This window comes from Ammodytes marinus (genome assembly GCF_949987685.1).
Source record: "Ammodytes marinus genome assembly, chromosome: 8".
NCBI classification, from domain to species: domain Eukaryota; kingdom Metazoa; phylum Chordata; class Actinopteri; order Uranoscopiformes; family Ammodytidae; genus Ammodytes; species Ammodytes marinus.
The window spans coordinates 11,098,901-11,114,657 of record NC_137212.1 but is presented as its reverse complement, the minus strand read 5'-3'; the positions used below and the strand labels follow the sequence as shown (position 1 = coordinate 11,114,657).

General features: G+C 38.3%; 1 protein-coding gene across 1 annotated transcript; it reads right to left on the bottom strand.

Annotated features, from left to right (window-relative positions):
• Nucleotides 1-8,504: 8,504 nt before the first annotated feature.
• r3hdm4 (R3H domain containing 4) lies at nucleotides 8,505-15,446 on the bottom strand. The gene is made up of 8 exons (XM_080033341.1): nucleotides 15,254-15,446; nucleotides 13,644-13,801; nucleotides 13,310-13,431; nucleotides 12,970-13,087; nucleotides 12,805-12,890; nucleotides 12,277-12,362; nucleotides 11,390-11,445; nucleotides 8,505-11,028 (listed from the first exon to the last, which is right to left on the bottom strand). Exons 1-8 carry the CDS (start codon nucleotides 15,292-15,294, stop codon nucleotides 10,934-10,936), a joined length of 762 nt encoding a protein of 253 aa, XP_079889467.1. The 5' UTR covers nucleotides 15,295-15,446; the 3' UTR covers nucleotides 8,505-10,933.
• Between the last annotated feature and the right edge of the window lie 311 nt (nucleotides 15,447-15,757).

Here is a 15,757-nt window from a genome sequence, read left to right as displayed (position 1 = left end):
TTTTGCTAAAAGCTGAGATTCAGGAGGCCGGCTGCTGCATGCCACTGCTCGCAGAGTTCATTGCACTGCAGTTGCTCTAGGCTGACGGTATGATGATAGCTCCTCTTGTGAGAGAGAGGTGGGGTATATAGGGTTTGCATTATCACTGAATGGCATGTTCCAAACTGGATTAACATGTTGGTTTATAATGGTGACTGTGCAGTCATGTCATGGCATTGTGAGCTTCAACAATCAAGAGCTTTGTTTGCAGAGAGGTGATGGATGGGTGGGAAATCTTAGATAAAGAGCGTTTCGTGGAGGCACCCAGAACAAAAACATTTGAATGTGGATTATAGTTTCATGTGATAAATAAAAACCATCAGCAATGCCTGTGTGGATCTGATATCCTCCTAAGGTTTGATAGACGTGTCAGGGTGTCACAGCCGTGTGCTGCTGGTATCCAGGCAGACAAGTACCAGGATAGATCAGGCTGACATTGAATCAAGTGTCGCCCTCTGACTGAATACACAAAGCCTACAACTGTTTCTAGCAGCTTGCTTCAGGAACTGCAGGGTATCCCGAAAGCTCCCGACCCTTCGTTGGTCTACTCTCTGCCTGCGTCACCGCCAGCGCTGCCGGGATTCCCCCCTGGCTCTGGCCCAGGCAGTGAAGTAACTTGTGAGTGTTTTTTTTCTGCATTTTTTGGCAGGATAACAGAGTTAAAGCCCCACGTGCTGTACAGGCCCTTCAGAAATGTAGCTTTTGGCACAGGAACAGCTGAAAGCCAGCCAAGCCACACTGACTCCTACTACATTTAAAATGTCAGGAAAACTTGCGGTGTCCGGACAGCACTCACACTCACTGCAATACAATTCATGCTGTTATTTACAGGTGGGTTTTATTACTGAAACATTCAAGTGACACAATGTGTAGCGTAGGTCTTAAGCCAAAGCCCACACTCTTAAGGCTTGAAGGGTGATTTGCACTGACAACATAAAAAGTAGCTTTTACAACCATGTAAAGGATTATAGTTTGATAATAAGAAAACAAACAGGCGTCAGACTTATTTGTCTTGTCTGCGCATATTTGTCTGTTGTTAATTCACAGCCAATAACCAGTTTTGTGGCCAACTGCCAGCTATAATGCTAGGAGGCAAACCAAGCATGTTATTTGCATATTTAGAGCTTTCCAAATGTTCTTCAAATACCCTCGGGCAGAGATCAAACGACAGACAGGAAGCTTGATGGATTCGTGCTTGTAAACGTGTGAATGACACAACGGACGGCCCTTGCATCTTGATATGTACATTAAACAAAGTTAAACATGCAAGAGGTGTTACATGTGCAAACATCCAAAACTCTGGATGTAGATGGGATGAACATGACAAACATGCTAACACTTTGTGTGTGAACCTGAGTTGGTTTTAATGCAGATCAAATCAAGTACACTTGCGGGTACCTAAAGTACACAACGTCAGAACAACATGTTAGACGGCAGACATACAGCCACAAACCCATGACAAGAAAGACATAGATGATGGCCAAAACACCAGTATGAAGCTTATGTTGGGCTTTCGTTTAAAATGCACATCTGATATGATTGGAGCTGCATATGAGAATGAATTTAGGGCTGCAATTAACAATCCTTTTATTTCAATTAAAATAAAATTATTTCACTTCTCCTAGCTGTCAGAAATTATTGAAAACGTCCCTACATCTTCTTCTAAAATGTAAAGGTAATTACTTTAAATGTGTTGTTGCAAATGAGGATTTGTCAAAAAGCCCAAAATATTAAAGTAAAAAATATATTAAAACTGTGAAAAGCAGCAAATGGTCAAATTAGGAACGTTGAGACCAGCCAGCAGGGCATCTCTTCCTGTTAAATTATTGATGATGATCAATTATTAAAATAGTTTTTGATTCACATTCTGCTGACCAACCGTTAAAGCACTGTCACAGCACATTGTATAAATTTAATTGGATTAGATTACATCAGTTTATTGTTCAGGTTTCCTCCTATAGTAGTACCACAGAGGGTTTTTCTTGAGGCAATACTCCGTTTGTATCGTTAAATATTATTTACGCGGTCTATACGGTCTTAAACCATTAATGTTGACAATCTAACGGTTTTAGTAACTTTACAAACCCTCATCCACATTTAAGCCTAACTAAATATAGTGAGATCAAAACATCATTATTATTGATAATCACCAAGTCAAAATATGCCACTTTTTCAACTCCCCCTCTTTGACGAAAACTTAGAGGTTCCTACAAAAATACTGTATAGGCGTCAGTTCCTTAAATCAGGAGGGACAACAAGCTTCTTTGTGTAAACCCGATTTCATAATAAGCAATGTTACTTATTGGGGCCAGTCTATATGAAAAAAGTAAGGGAAGCATTTTAAGACCTGAACCTGATCACAGACCATATGTTTCTTATCCACAATGGGGCCAATCACAATGTCAATGCTGCAGCAGTATTTCTCTCCTTTGGTAACACCGAGCTGGTGCAGTTGATCAGATGATACCATGTGCCAGATTGGACCAAACAGATTAGTGTGGTAATTTCTGGGCAAGCCTCTCTAAGGTGATTGGAAGATGGTGGGGTGCAGGGTGCAAACATGGGCCTGGAAATCTCTCTTAATAATCTCTCTGTGCTTCATAATCACATTGGAAAGCCACACGTGGCAAGTGCCACAATTTTGCATCACACACTTTAAACCTTTAAAGACCACATTGACGTGGAAGGCGTTTGGCATTTTACCTGCCCACAATTATTTTTCCGAGTCGCATGTTAAAAGGGATCTCACCAGCAAACAATGACTAGTTCCCTGCCTAAGAAAATACATAGACTATCCTGAGGTCATTAAAACAAACTGCTCCACCAAACCAGCTTCCTTTGCCTGTAATCCCCAGCCGTCATATAGGCTACTTGGTGAGAAACAATAACTCCAACCCACAAACCAATCAGTTTTGGTTGTGGCTGTGAGGTTTGACAGCGGATGCAAGCAGTCAGACCTTTCCAAAATACATTACAAAACTTCTTGAGCTCTTTTTGAATCCACTTGGGATGGGAAAATGTGCAGCCCTTTTACATGTCCTGTGATGTCATAGGTCTACTGAGGAAAACAGTCACTGCCTGTTATGTAGGCTGTGTTTTCCCACCATCATGCTGTAACAGTGAAGGCAGCTCATTGAGTCCATGTCACTCCATGCAGACAGGCTCCTGTAACCATCTACTTCACCTTTGCTTTGCACTTCTACAGGACTAACAATTTGAGGGATTTTATGGAAGTAAATGAGTGTCATCGGATTTTGAAAATAAAAAGCCATTGAATTTTAAGCACTGAATATTTATGCATTGAAATAACGTATCTGAATTTTTTGCAGCATTGAAATAATGTATCTGAATTTTTTGCCGCATTGAAATAGCCTAATGTATCTGAATTTTTTGCATTTGAATTTAAATCATTAAATGTTAAACAACAAATTTTTACCTTTATTTTACAATGTTCTCAAAATCAAATATTCAATGTTAAAAAATTCAAAGTGCCAAATTCAACTGCAAAATCCCATCTATGAAATTCAGAGTAAAATGTTGGGGACACAAGGAAGAGCAATCGATCATAGATGCTAGATCGCGTTCAAACAAAGAGCCAGTGGAAATATTAGCTTGTTGCCTTGGATACCCCTGACTGATGCAGGAAAATCAGGTTTTAGCCATGTCAAACGGCAACGCAAGTAACGATGCGTGCTTGGGTGAGTACAAACATGTTTATATATAGGGAAGAATATAATGGCTAGCATATAGAAACATGTTTGTACTCACCGAAGCACCATCGTTACTTGCGTTGCCGTTTGACCAGTGTTGGGAATAACGCCGTTTAAAATAAACACAAACGCACTCTCCCACACATTATTTTAAACGGCGTTAGGTAACACCGTTCTTTTTTCAGTAACGGGTAATCTAATTACTTTTTCCGTCGTTACAACGCCGTTATCGTTACAGAACGTTAAATGCGGTGCGTTACTATGAATTGATTGAATAAACTGTGTAATCCGAACGCACCCCTGGCTCCATACTACACAAACTGCTAGAGAGGAGACCGGTGTGTTTTAAGTTGTGTTTTATTCAGTGTGGATGGCATTATAACTGTCAGTTAGCGCCGTCACGTCAGTCAGCCAGAGCGCCTGTTCAGTGAAGTTTCTTTTTCGTTCTCTCTCTGTTGTGTGAGCGTGCACGTTGCCGCAGTAACCACCTATCAATCCACGGTTGAAACGTGCTCTCCCTGAGGTTGGTTCAATTGGTTGCATCGCCCTTGTGAGTAAGTGCATGGAGTTTCCCGATCTCTATAAATTATAATTTATGCACGTTATTAAACGGCCGCGATTCGCCGGTTGCAACAGCTGTTTAGCGTGTCATCACGAGCCGAATATTGCTATTGTTCTTTTCCTGGGATCTGTATGCTGCTGTGCATGTTAAAGAAGGAAATAAACATACGATAAATCCTTACTCCTCCTCTCATCGTCTCTGACGTTTTTGGCCTTAAGTGGTGTTTTAGCCTAGCCTGGAAATCCAGACCCTGATATCTTGAACACATTTTATTTGCCAGCGCCTAGTGGCAGGTCTGGGAATGCCAGGCTAGTTTTAGCCGACTGAAGTGAATCCAGTGATATAGCAGATTCAGCAGTTTCCTCTACTACTTGAAGCATTTGCGTAGCCTGGCCTTTGCAAAAAATAATAATAATTAGGCTACCACAATATTACAACATCTAGGCAATAGATTATTTGTAATAGATTATTTCATCTATAAAGATTAGCTCAAAATCAGCCTAGGCCTACTATGTCTCTGCGTTGCATCCCCCCCCCCCAAATATGCCATGTTGTTGACGGACCAAACTTTCATAAAGGCCCCAGTTGTCGATAAAGTCACATGCACAGGCTTTTATAATTATATCCAACTTTAAAGGGCAACAGGGTGGTCCTGTGAAGTTGTTGGATGTTTATAAATGGCATTGTAAAAATATCTGCCATCTAAAAAATATAGGCATGTAGGCCTATTTTAAAAAATCCAATTTTGTAGGCTTGTTCTACTCTGCTCGTTCCTCCACCACCGTGAGAGCTGGCACTTCAAATTCACTTTAATGAGCAGTTTAGCCAACAAATCGTTTTTAGCGAAAACATGCATTTAGTTTTTCCTATAAAACTGTAAATGATTAACTTGTAATATAAAATGAATTAGCCGAGGTATTATTGATAGTGAACTGCCAGTATTATGTTAAAACCAGGTTAACGGTCGAATTCGAACGTTACTCCTGCGAATTCAAATATTAGCAGAAACTACAGGACTACTTTTTAGCTAGTTTTTGTTTTGCCAACTGACAGCCACTACGAGCACTTTCGTCGTATTGGTTTATTTTTTTAAATTCTGTGTAACTGGCCTTGTGGAAACCTTGTACAAAATAAACAAGAAAATAAGAACACCGGCGTTTTCATTGGTTCCTAATACAAGTAATAGTGCCATTACACAGCGTAGGTAAAATTACGTCCGTTGGATGACATATGGCAGGTGAGTCCATCCGCTACCTTAGCAATAGTTAGACTATTGATTATGAAGCAATTTGATAAAGTCACATCGATTCCAAAAAGAAAAAAAAAATCTGTGACGAGTAAAACAGAAGCAACAAAAAGAGAAGAAAGCCACACAAATCAAAAAAATATACAAGACAATAAAGACATAATTAAGCGAACGAAATATACGAGAAAAATAAACTTACCCCATCGGCTTCCGTTCCGTTTTTACACTCTTTGGAACCGGAAGAAACATTCCTGTTTTCCTCGTCTGTGAATGCAGTCTTTCCTCTCTCCTCTTCGATCAAACACAGTAGCAGCCAAAATGAGAGGAAGAGGAGAGGTGGTTCGTGTGTTTATCAGCTGCGAATAAAGTGGTTTCATGTGACTGCATAATATCCACGCACTCGACTTTTGCGTATAATTGTGTTTTCAGAGTTTGAGTGTCGGTGTGAGCGAGAGATAGAGAGCCCGCAACGCTCAGCCAGCCAGAGAGAGAACGAGAGGCGTGGAGAGACTCTCCAGCCTGCACAGTCACATCATTGGTTGACAAACAGTAATCAGATGCAAATTCCTAACCTCTGAATCAGAGGCCATGTCTCCCCCCCCCCCTTCCACACACACTTCCCCTCCCTCCCGCCAGTGCAGGGGCTGTCCGTAAATGCAAAGGGTGGGAATTTTATTATAAAGTGGGAGTGGGCAAGGTCCAAGGTAGAGTTGCAGAGAGTGAGAGTCTGCAAAATATGATGCATGAACTCAAACAGACTTTTTACATTTAATCTCTCTTTAATAGCCTACCTCATAGATTAACCCATCATACATTGACTATTGATTTAGACAGCCACTTATTTGCACACAAGCAAACTATAATTAGTTTCTTATACATCAAGTTAATTGAAAACAACTATCAAAGCAACTGAATCATTGAAGTAGCCTACATTTTTGAGAGAAAAACGTCAGCTTGTCAAATTGACGAAAAAAAACAAGCGATTTGATCAACATACAGGCATTTTTCACTGTTTTCTAGACTTGACAAATTATGAATCCATGCATGCATTGAATAATCAAGACAATTATTTTACTATACAGAAACAAAGCCATAGGCATACAGTATATTAATTTTGTGTCTCTAAAAACCCTTCAAATTAAATTAAATTATTAGAAGCTCCACAAAAATGAAGGTGTTTAAGTGATTAATTTAGCTTAGGTTGAATGGCTCTTTCACATACAGCAAGCCATAAGTTAAAACTGCCCATTTTGAAAAGAAAGCCACAGCTAACAAACTCACTGCATGGATTTTTGTCTCTTTATGCCTCATCCCAAAGTTGACAGCTTAAAAAGTCACAGTCTGCGTAATCAACTTCCAAAAGTGAATTAAAACGTGTAATATTTATATAGATTTCTAAAACTGCAAAATGATCCTTCCTTTGCCTCATCAGATGAAATGGGATCCAGGAGAATAATGTGTCCATTACACTGACATAGGGAGAAATCAAATAGCATACATTTTAAATCAATGATTTCACACTTGATATCAAAATAATCGAACCTGCGCTATTTTTAGTAAGTTATAGGAGATTATTACTTTTATAGACACTATGATGTATAGCCTACATCAAAAAACCAAGACAACCTCGTACTGATACAAACAAGTTTACATGGTAAAACTTCCATATCCTTAATGTACACTACATAAACAGAGAACTACCGTGTTCCTGTTTCATGCAAATACCTTACTCGTGTTTGACTTGCAGACTTATGTATTTGACAGCAAATAATAAAAAAAAAAATTGGGACTGTATTCAAAACGACCAGCCTCTCTTCTAAAGGGGTTTATCTTTAATACAGAGTTTGGATGATATCATAAACGCATTCATTTGTTCTCTACAAATATAAAACAATAAATGAATGATACGCAAATACAGCAATTTCAATGTTTGACTCTAAATGTTCGACATTGAGCAGCATTTATATATACAGTGTACAATGATTTACTTTTTGAGACACAAATTCAGGGTAAAGTAAAGTTCAGTATTGCAGCAGTGGTCAGTTGACACTGTGTTTATGTTATGACGTGTTTTTTTAGACTCTCCGATTTGACATTTTTGCAACTCTGTTGGCAGGCTTTTTCCCCACTCAAAACTAGTGTATCAAAGGGCAAATTTCCACACCTATATCAACCTGTCATTTATCTTCCTCACTGTCTTCCTTCTACCCCACATATAGCTCACATAATATCCTACAGTTCCAATTTTTCAAAACAGTACCATATGTGCACTAACGTGAATTAGATGACCATAGACCATATAACTGTTATCTACACTGGCCTTTATTTCTTTGTATTCTTACGCCACCTAGTGGAAAGCATTACTCCCTTGAGCCTTAAATATGGAGGTATTTCACTATTTGGAAAGGAAGGTTGACTTGCAGATTGGCTGCTGCTGGGATATTACTGCTAGATGCAAATGTAAATGTACAGTAGATGGCAATCACAAAAGGGGAATGGAAGAATATTAATTTGTGGGGATATGGATATTTCAGTGCAATTTGAAGAGTGCGTATGGTTTGCTTGTTCCATATTTCATTCTGAGTGTGTTATGCAGTGTGGGACTCGCACTGGTCTGTCTCACCCTGCCTTGGTCTTGATACACTCTGCTCATGGTTATGACTTGGTCTTGGTTCAAGTTGTCTTGACTACAACACTAACAGTTAACAAAATGTCAACACATCATCATAGTATCCAGTAATATACTGTACAATGTATAGTAATATAAGACTCCTCAGTATGAAAAGTACTATTTGTTGCCAATACTTATGTACTTTAACTTGAAGTATTTATGGAGTGGGGTTTTGCAAAGTAAAAGTATACTTCCATTGATGATATACTGCCCCAATCTGATATTTATACTGTACATATTTATGAAGATCAGATAATCACAAAAAAGAGAAGAAAATATCTTAAATCCTTTAATAGTTGCAGTCATAATAATAAATAGGTACTGTAGTACACACATATCAGTATATACACAAAGAGGTTTCAGCTTAGTGTATAACGCTTTCAGACTATTAGAGGCTTTCTCACCCAAATATTGGCACAAGTCAAATAACGGAGTTTCATTATTTACAGCACATCTATGTCTTCATGTGTTTAAAAAGTTGGCAGCACCCCACAAGCCACTGCGGATGAAAATGGTCGTAACAAGTTAATCCTGAAGATACAGTACACATAAAATGACACCATGTGAGATCATTACATAACATTCAGAGTGAGACGCCAGAGAAACTTATTTCCACAAAAAAAACTTTGGTTGTTTTGGTACACTGCCAATGACAGTACAGAAATAAATTCTGGGGGTAGGATATGCGTTTTCTCCCTTTAAAATAACCTGTTTCCATAATCGAGTCAAGTACAAATGTAGAAATATACCGTATGTATAGACACAACATAGACACTTGTTTTCATAAGGCAGAAGTGCTTTTTCAGGGTTAAATATGGTTATTTCTTGTAACCAGTAAAATGTCTACTGTATATACAGTGTAAATTAAACCATGTTACTTGTATATGTAACAAAGAACGTTAGAACTGTGTATTAATTGTAAGCTGAGCAAGCACTCTGTGTGAAACCCACAAATAAAGCCAAAAGTACATGGAAGTTGGTTTTAACTACAGTATAGTTTCCTTATCTTTTCTGTTATCATTGAGCATGACTGAAGTAACATTTACACCTTGTCTACACCAATGAAGGCAGCACCTCAGCAGCTTAAGTAAACATCTGCACTGGATCAGCCACAGCGCGGCCGTACAATCATGTAACTAGCTTGTAAAAGGAACAAAATACATTTGAACTTTAGGCCCAAACACACTGCTTCAAGTCACTGTTGTTAATCCATTGATTTAAAATAATTTTGTTGGCAAAAATGGAAGCGTATCCTTCCTAAGACAACATAGGAAATGCAGCTGAAACATGTCCGGTGTAGACAAAGTGATAAGCCAAGGAAAAGATTAAAACAAATTCTTCAGTTGATCCTGGAGAAACTGAGCCTTAAGTGGGAGTTCTTTTTTTCCTATAACATAATTCAGAGATTCATGTCGAGAGAATATATGAACCTGATTTTTCACCAAAAGAACATGTATCTACAATAATGAGTTCTGTGTCTGTGCATATGATGTAGAGAGATTATTAATATTCATGCTTCACACCTCTTGATTTATACTAATCCTACAGGCTAATCCTTCAGGCAGTGACGCATAAGGGCGGCTCCTCCGTCTCTTAGCACCTTAACATATTGTGCTTATCGCATAAACAGAGACTTTATACAACATGAACTGGTTCCAAGTACATTTTCCATCATCTTATTTTAATGTAGTCATTATTCACTGTGATAAATGTTTTGAAATTAATATTAAACAAGACTTCACAATTTAGGTCTAACTAATAATCAGTGGAGGTGGGGGAGTTGTTACATATGTGACATATTTAGAAAAGAGACCATAATTCATGGATTAGTGATGCCAACACCTCGTTAAATGTTTGACATGACAAGTGCGAGGGCATGTGGGTATGAGAAAATGACAACTGATTTGCATTAAAAAGTGATGTTGTATATTAGGTCTAAACTTATTAAGTTGGATCAACAGTTAATTAATTTGTTGCTTTAAGGATTTACAGGTTCTTAAATCACGTTTGCCATAATGCTATCACAATGCTAATGACAATTAGCATATTCTTTATTTTACTGCATCAAATGTAATGCGCTTGTATCGCTAATTATTCCTAGTAAATTCCACATCACATATCAGATCCTGAGATGACTACAGTTTACCAAAAATAAGAATAAATAGACCCCTATATACAAAGTATACTTAAAGCTTGGAGAATTAATTTATGTGTGGAAACAGTAGTTCCTATTAGTATGTTCTATTAAATAAAGCAGGAAACCAAACTGTTTGATGGATGAAAAAAAAAGTTTGAACGTCTCTTCTATTCTTAGATCCTTGCCATCGGGGCAGAACATATCAAGTCTTGCCTGAGGATGGTGCAAGAGAAGTCATGTTACCCAAATCAAAGGGTTATTTTCTACACAATGGGAATTCATTCTTAGGTGTGTGTCAACCTAATATCGGAATGCTAACCTAAGCCTAAATTTAACATGTGAAACTGAAGAAAATCAGATAAACTTTGATAAATTTAATCAGATAATCTCTGATTTGTTTATGGATAAATTTAACGGAAAATGTACTACAGAAACCCACTAGAGAAAAAAGAAACAAGCATTGTTTAGCTTTGTTTTATGAGCTGGGCTTATTACAGACATCACATACAGACTTCGCACCTGAGCTACACCTCTGGGAGCTTCTGCCTGCAGAAACATGGGCCTGATCTCAGCTCAGGTAGGCGGACAGCAGAGCTCTAGGAGGCAGGAAGTCTCCTTGTTTGTTCAACACTTCGGTCTGACGTGACCCGTTGCAGTCTGTACCTAAGGGTCCAACAAACAGACAGATTTTGAGCACTCTCTTTATACTTGAAAGCTGGCTTTTAGAGTCCCACCAGGCTGAGTTAATATGATTATGTAAACAGAGAACAATGTAATTACCACTGTTTATGTGCTGTTGTTATATCTATGAACCTAGGACTGTCAATGCAGGTATTAATATTTGGTTTGATATAGATAAACTGATGCTTCCTTCCAATATTTCTCCTCAAAATGTTACCTGTTAAAAACAAAATTGAAGGCCTGTAACGAAAACTTGCATGGACACTAACAGATATTCAAACATCAACCTCACTGACTAGAGTGATGTAATGCTCTGGTTTGTCTAATACAGGTTTCCACTCACTTGCAGAGACCAGGTCCATGTACTGGCAGATGGCGTGAAGCAGCAGTCTCTCAAAGCTGAACACAAACAACAGAAAAAATTAACCACTTAAACAATCAACTTGATCCAAAATGAGAATTATTTCTACAGTCAACCAGTTTCTCCGCAATGAAGTTGGAATTACATGTGTGTTAATACCATTTTTCCACATCCTGGCGTGGTTTATTGTGTGGACTTTCCTGCTGCCTCATCGACTCCGCGTCGTTGTGTGGATTTTAGAGCTTTCATGTAATTTAATATAAACTGTTTTTTTTAGTTTTATTTAATAAACTGGATCCATCAGCTGGGGCTTTCAACCTGTTTATTTCAGGTGGTATAACTGACATGAAAGGCCACTGAAACAAAGCAAGGGTCCGAAAACATAACAGGAAACTTAGTTTGGGGTAACACATGAGTTTTTAGGGCTCATCAGATGCCAATACACAGCACAGTGGTTTATAATACTACTATGCAACAAGATGTTATATCTATATTATAAAGTGAACTTATTTAACATTTTAGATGTTCTGCTTTTTTTGCACCTTTTACTAAAGCTTTCAAAACTTTGAGTAGTACAACTGAAAGCCTATAAATAAAAAAGGGTTCCTTCAGAGTTTGCTAAGTTAAATTAGAGCTTAAGACCTGTTAAACACTGCACAGAAAGCCATCTGATGCCTGTTACCCGATCATACTTTTTTAAGTACAAAAGTATGATGGAAAATCAGAGAAGATGGCAGGAGAGAGAAAATAAGCAGGACTTCTGTCAATTAATTGTTATACGTTTAAATACTTTTCAAGGCCCTTTTTAATTAGAGGAAAGTAAATTCACTTCATTTAACATTTCAAGAAGACGGAAAAAGGATTTCTACCTGCTGGCGAGTTGGGTTGTGTAAACTGAGTGAGGTTGAGCGTTGAAGAAGCTCAGAAGGTTTTCCTCAAGTATTTCCAGAGTTCCCTGTGAGGACAAAACAAATACAGTGCTAGGTTCATTCATGTGTCCTCAAGCACGATTTGTGGTTAAGCCGTATGGTATATCCATGACTTTGCAAATAAAGTTAAAAAACAGCACCCTGACACTTTGAGCCCGGAGTTAGAAAAAACCTCCTGAGACAGCATGTTCAGAGCAGTGCAGAGCCAAATGAAACAGCCAGCAGGACTCACTTCCAAATGCCCGTACCTCATTATTTAATTATTTGGCATCGTATAACCTGACTATCTGACATTCTAACAACATTGAAAGGTCAGAAAACACGAAAAAAAGCACAATAGGTTCCCTTTATACTTTAACCTACTGTACATACCTTGACAGCTGTTTATAAATCTTCACATATCCAACTCATTAATAACAACACCTTTAGATTCCAAGCACAAAAGTGAAAGAGACCTGACAAACTCACCATCGGGATTTGTTTCCGTCTCAGAGTCGCTCGCAGCCTGCGATCGATTCTCTGGAAGCAATCCTGAGCAGTGAAGGCGAGATTTTCTGTGAAGAGATGAATGACGATCAGCCAAACAGTCACTCAGAACCAGATTACAAAATAGGTACAAAGTGAAACGCTCACCGTTCCTCTGGTCTTTCAGAAGTTGGGACACGGTTTTCTTCTTGGCCCCCTCCTGCTCCAGCAGAGACAGCAGCCTCTCCTGCTCTTCACCGGAGCAGTTCATGAAGTCGTTCCAGGGCTACGAGAGCAATAGCAATCAAAACACCCAAGCTTTAATTTATAAATGCTTTATTGGTGCTTTTAGATTGGTCACTGTTGGTTCACATACGCAAAACATGTTCAAGCTTTTGTAGGACGTTACAAAGGAAAAACCTCTACTTGAAAGTAGATAAACGTAATGCCACTCCTGCGGAATAACGAGTAAGGCAGCAAAGTTTAAGCCCAGCTGTAGACAACTCACCTCGATGTAGTTCCCGTTGGTGCAGGCTTCAGTGAAGATGGATGGGATGGCCGGGTTACTGCAGACCTCCAGATCATCTATGGAGCACTCCTCTTTCTCAAGAAGATTAGCAAGAAAGCGCGCTGAATAGAAGAAATAAACAGATTGACAGTGGTGATAAGCAATACTTCAATGATCGATTCACAGATTTAAAAAAAGTTAATACTTTTTTGTATAAAATAAACCCTGATTCAATTTAAATCCTCTTTTCTATTGTTGAAGGCACCGTAGACACAGACATTAAGGCAATGGATGATGATATCTTATTACGTGATCATGTGAAATGTGAGCTTACTGTTCTCAAGTCGGCGGAGGCTCTTCTTGCCTTTGGCTCGGGGAGTGAGGTCAGAGTTGCGGATGGCTTGGTTGATATAAAACTGTTTCTTTTTGGTGGGAGACACTCGCTTGGCAGGAGAGTTGGGAAGGGAGCTGCATTTACGCTCCTCTATCAGGCTGGGAAAACAAAGGACAAGATGTCAGTTTGGTTAAGGTTATATTTATTTATTATATGCTAAACAAATACAGGTGCAGTCATTGCCAAGAAATGTTTATGTCTCAGGCTCCAACAATGCAACACAAAAAGAACGAATTAAGAAAAACACATGAGAATAAAGAAGACATAAATAGTGCAAAGAGAGGTTATAGTGCAAATGTATATTTTATAGTCATACAATCCCACAATAAATCCTAACGGGGGAACTACTGCTGTTATTTTATGTTGAAGGGATGTAGTTAACTTGTTTTAACTTCTTGGTTTGCTGTAACACACTTCATCAAGCTGCTGCAAATATGTGATTCTTGTGATCCTTTTACAGACATGTAAATGTATGGGTTGACAGGGTGATAGTGACAGGCACAGCACAAGAGAGCAGCACATTTAGCAGAACACAAGATATGAGCTTTACGCTAGTAAATTGGCCCCCATTCAACAGGAACTTTGTTATTTGTGTTATTTATTCATTGCATATGTGTTGCTAAGATCTGTTTATTTTTTATTGTTTCATATTTGGTTTTGTTTATATTATTTTAACATGTACAAAAAAATACAGAGACTTAATAAATATAAATAAAACAAAAATGTAGGACAAAATAAGAGTTGATCACGCACGGAAATAAAATACAATTAATATGTTGATCACATAGGTTGATCATCATGATAATGTTTCATTATTTCTCTATATGGTCCCACCATGTCTATGCTGCTTTTTTTTTTTTTTAAATCTCTGCTGTATTTCTACATAGGTCAGAGCCTGGAGCACCATGGCCTGCACCCTACAGAAGCTTCAAATATAGGTCAGTGGGTGCTGTGTGGGTTGTACGCCTCTGAGTGGCCAACATGTTTCGACTAATGCCATTTTTAGCCCGATATGAGCCCTGCAGGTTGTTAGCTGCAACATGATATCAGGTCAACTCTGCCTGAGAGATCATAGTATGTCACTTTATTCTAACACATACTTACAGCTGGCCTTAACACAGATTGTACACGTTTAAAAACAAACAATATGTTCCCCGTCTCCTGTTGTAACTTGATCTTTACATGTTAACAAAATAAATCCCCACACAACCGCACACGATCTGAATGAAATGTGTTGTAGGACGTGCCAAGAACAAGGCTTATCAACAATCACCCAGATATGATCTATGGATTTAAAGGCTCAGACAACAACTAACATACCCAGGTCAGACAGCCGATTAGCTGCTAAAGGCTAACAAGGACAGAAGATTAAAACATCTTAAAACCTTAGGTAAACGTCAAACAAACAACCAAATAGTAGTATATCGAGTGTTGTTTACTAACAAGGGAGCTGGCAAGATTTTAGATCATTTAAAACCCTGTGCAACTCAATAACGAGCTGTTTAAATGTTGGCTAGCTGTCATTCGTGCTAACGCTGATTTCTACTCACATAATATCCTGTTCCTCATTGCTATTTGTCAAAACGACCATCTTATTCCTTCAGAAATTAATGGTAAGAAAAAAATGACAGGCTCTGGACGTGTAGCAAAATAAAAACAGCTTGGACGAAAAACAAAAGCTAGAACAGTGAAAAGAGAGCAGATAGTGGTGTAAGAAGCTAACGAGAAGCTAACAAGCTCTACTCTGTGTGAATCAACACAAACAAAGAGGGGAGTGAGTAAGATGTCTCACTCTGTCTCTAGGTCTTTACATCTGTTCAGGCTTTTAAAAATGTAGCCACTAACACATAGGCTACACTGACTGACACACTTATTTGTACTATTATTCATTAATTTAGTCTGTATTTTGGATTTTGGATTTGGATTTTCAATCAAGTTTTTCATATTGAGTCTTTATGAATACCTTCATATCCTTTAATTAATTTAAACATAGCCTACTATCTTAAATCTACCAAACTCTACCTGCAACTGTTTTCATTAGGCTATATTGTACT

What these genes read in the sequence shown, in the direction of transcription:
- r3hdm4 (XM_080033341.1), bottom strand. Translation starts at nt 15,294, where the DNA reads ATGGTCGTTTTGACAAATAGCAATGAGGAACAGGATATTAT. An exon ending in TCTGAAAGACCAGAGGAACG is followed by an intron (nt 12,891 to 12,969) that starts GTGAGCGTTTCA and finishes ATCTCTTCACAG; the next exon opens with AAAATCTCGCCTTCACTGCT. An exon ending in CATGGACCTGGTCTCTGCAA is followed by an intron (nt 11,029 to 11,389) that starts GTGAGTGGAAAC and finishes TTGGACCCTTAG; the next exon opens with GTACAGACTGCAACGGGTCA.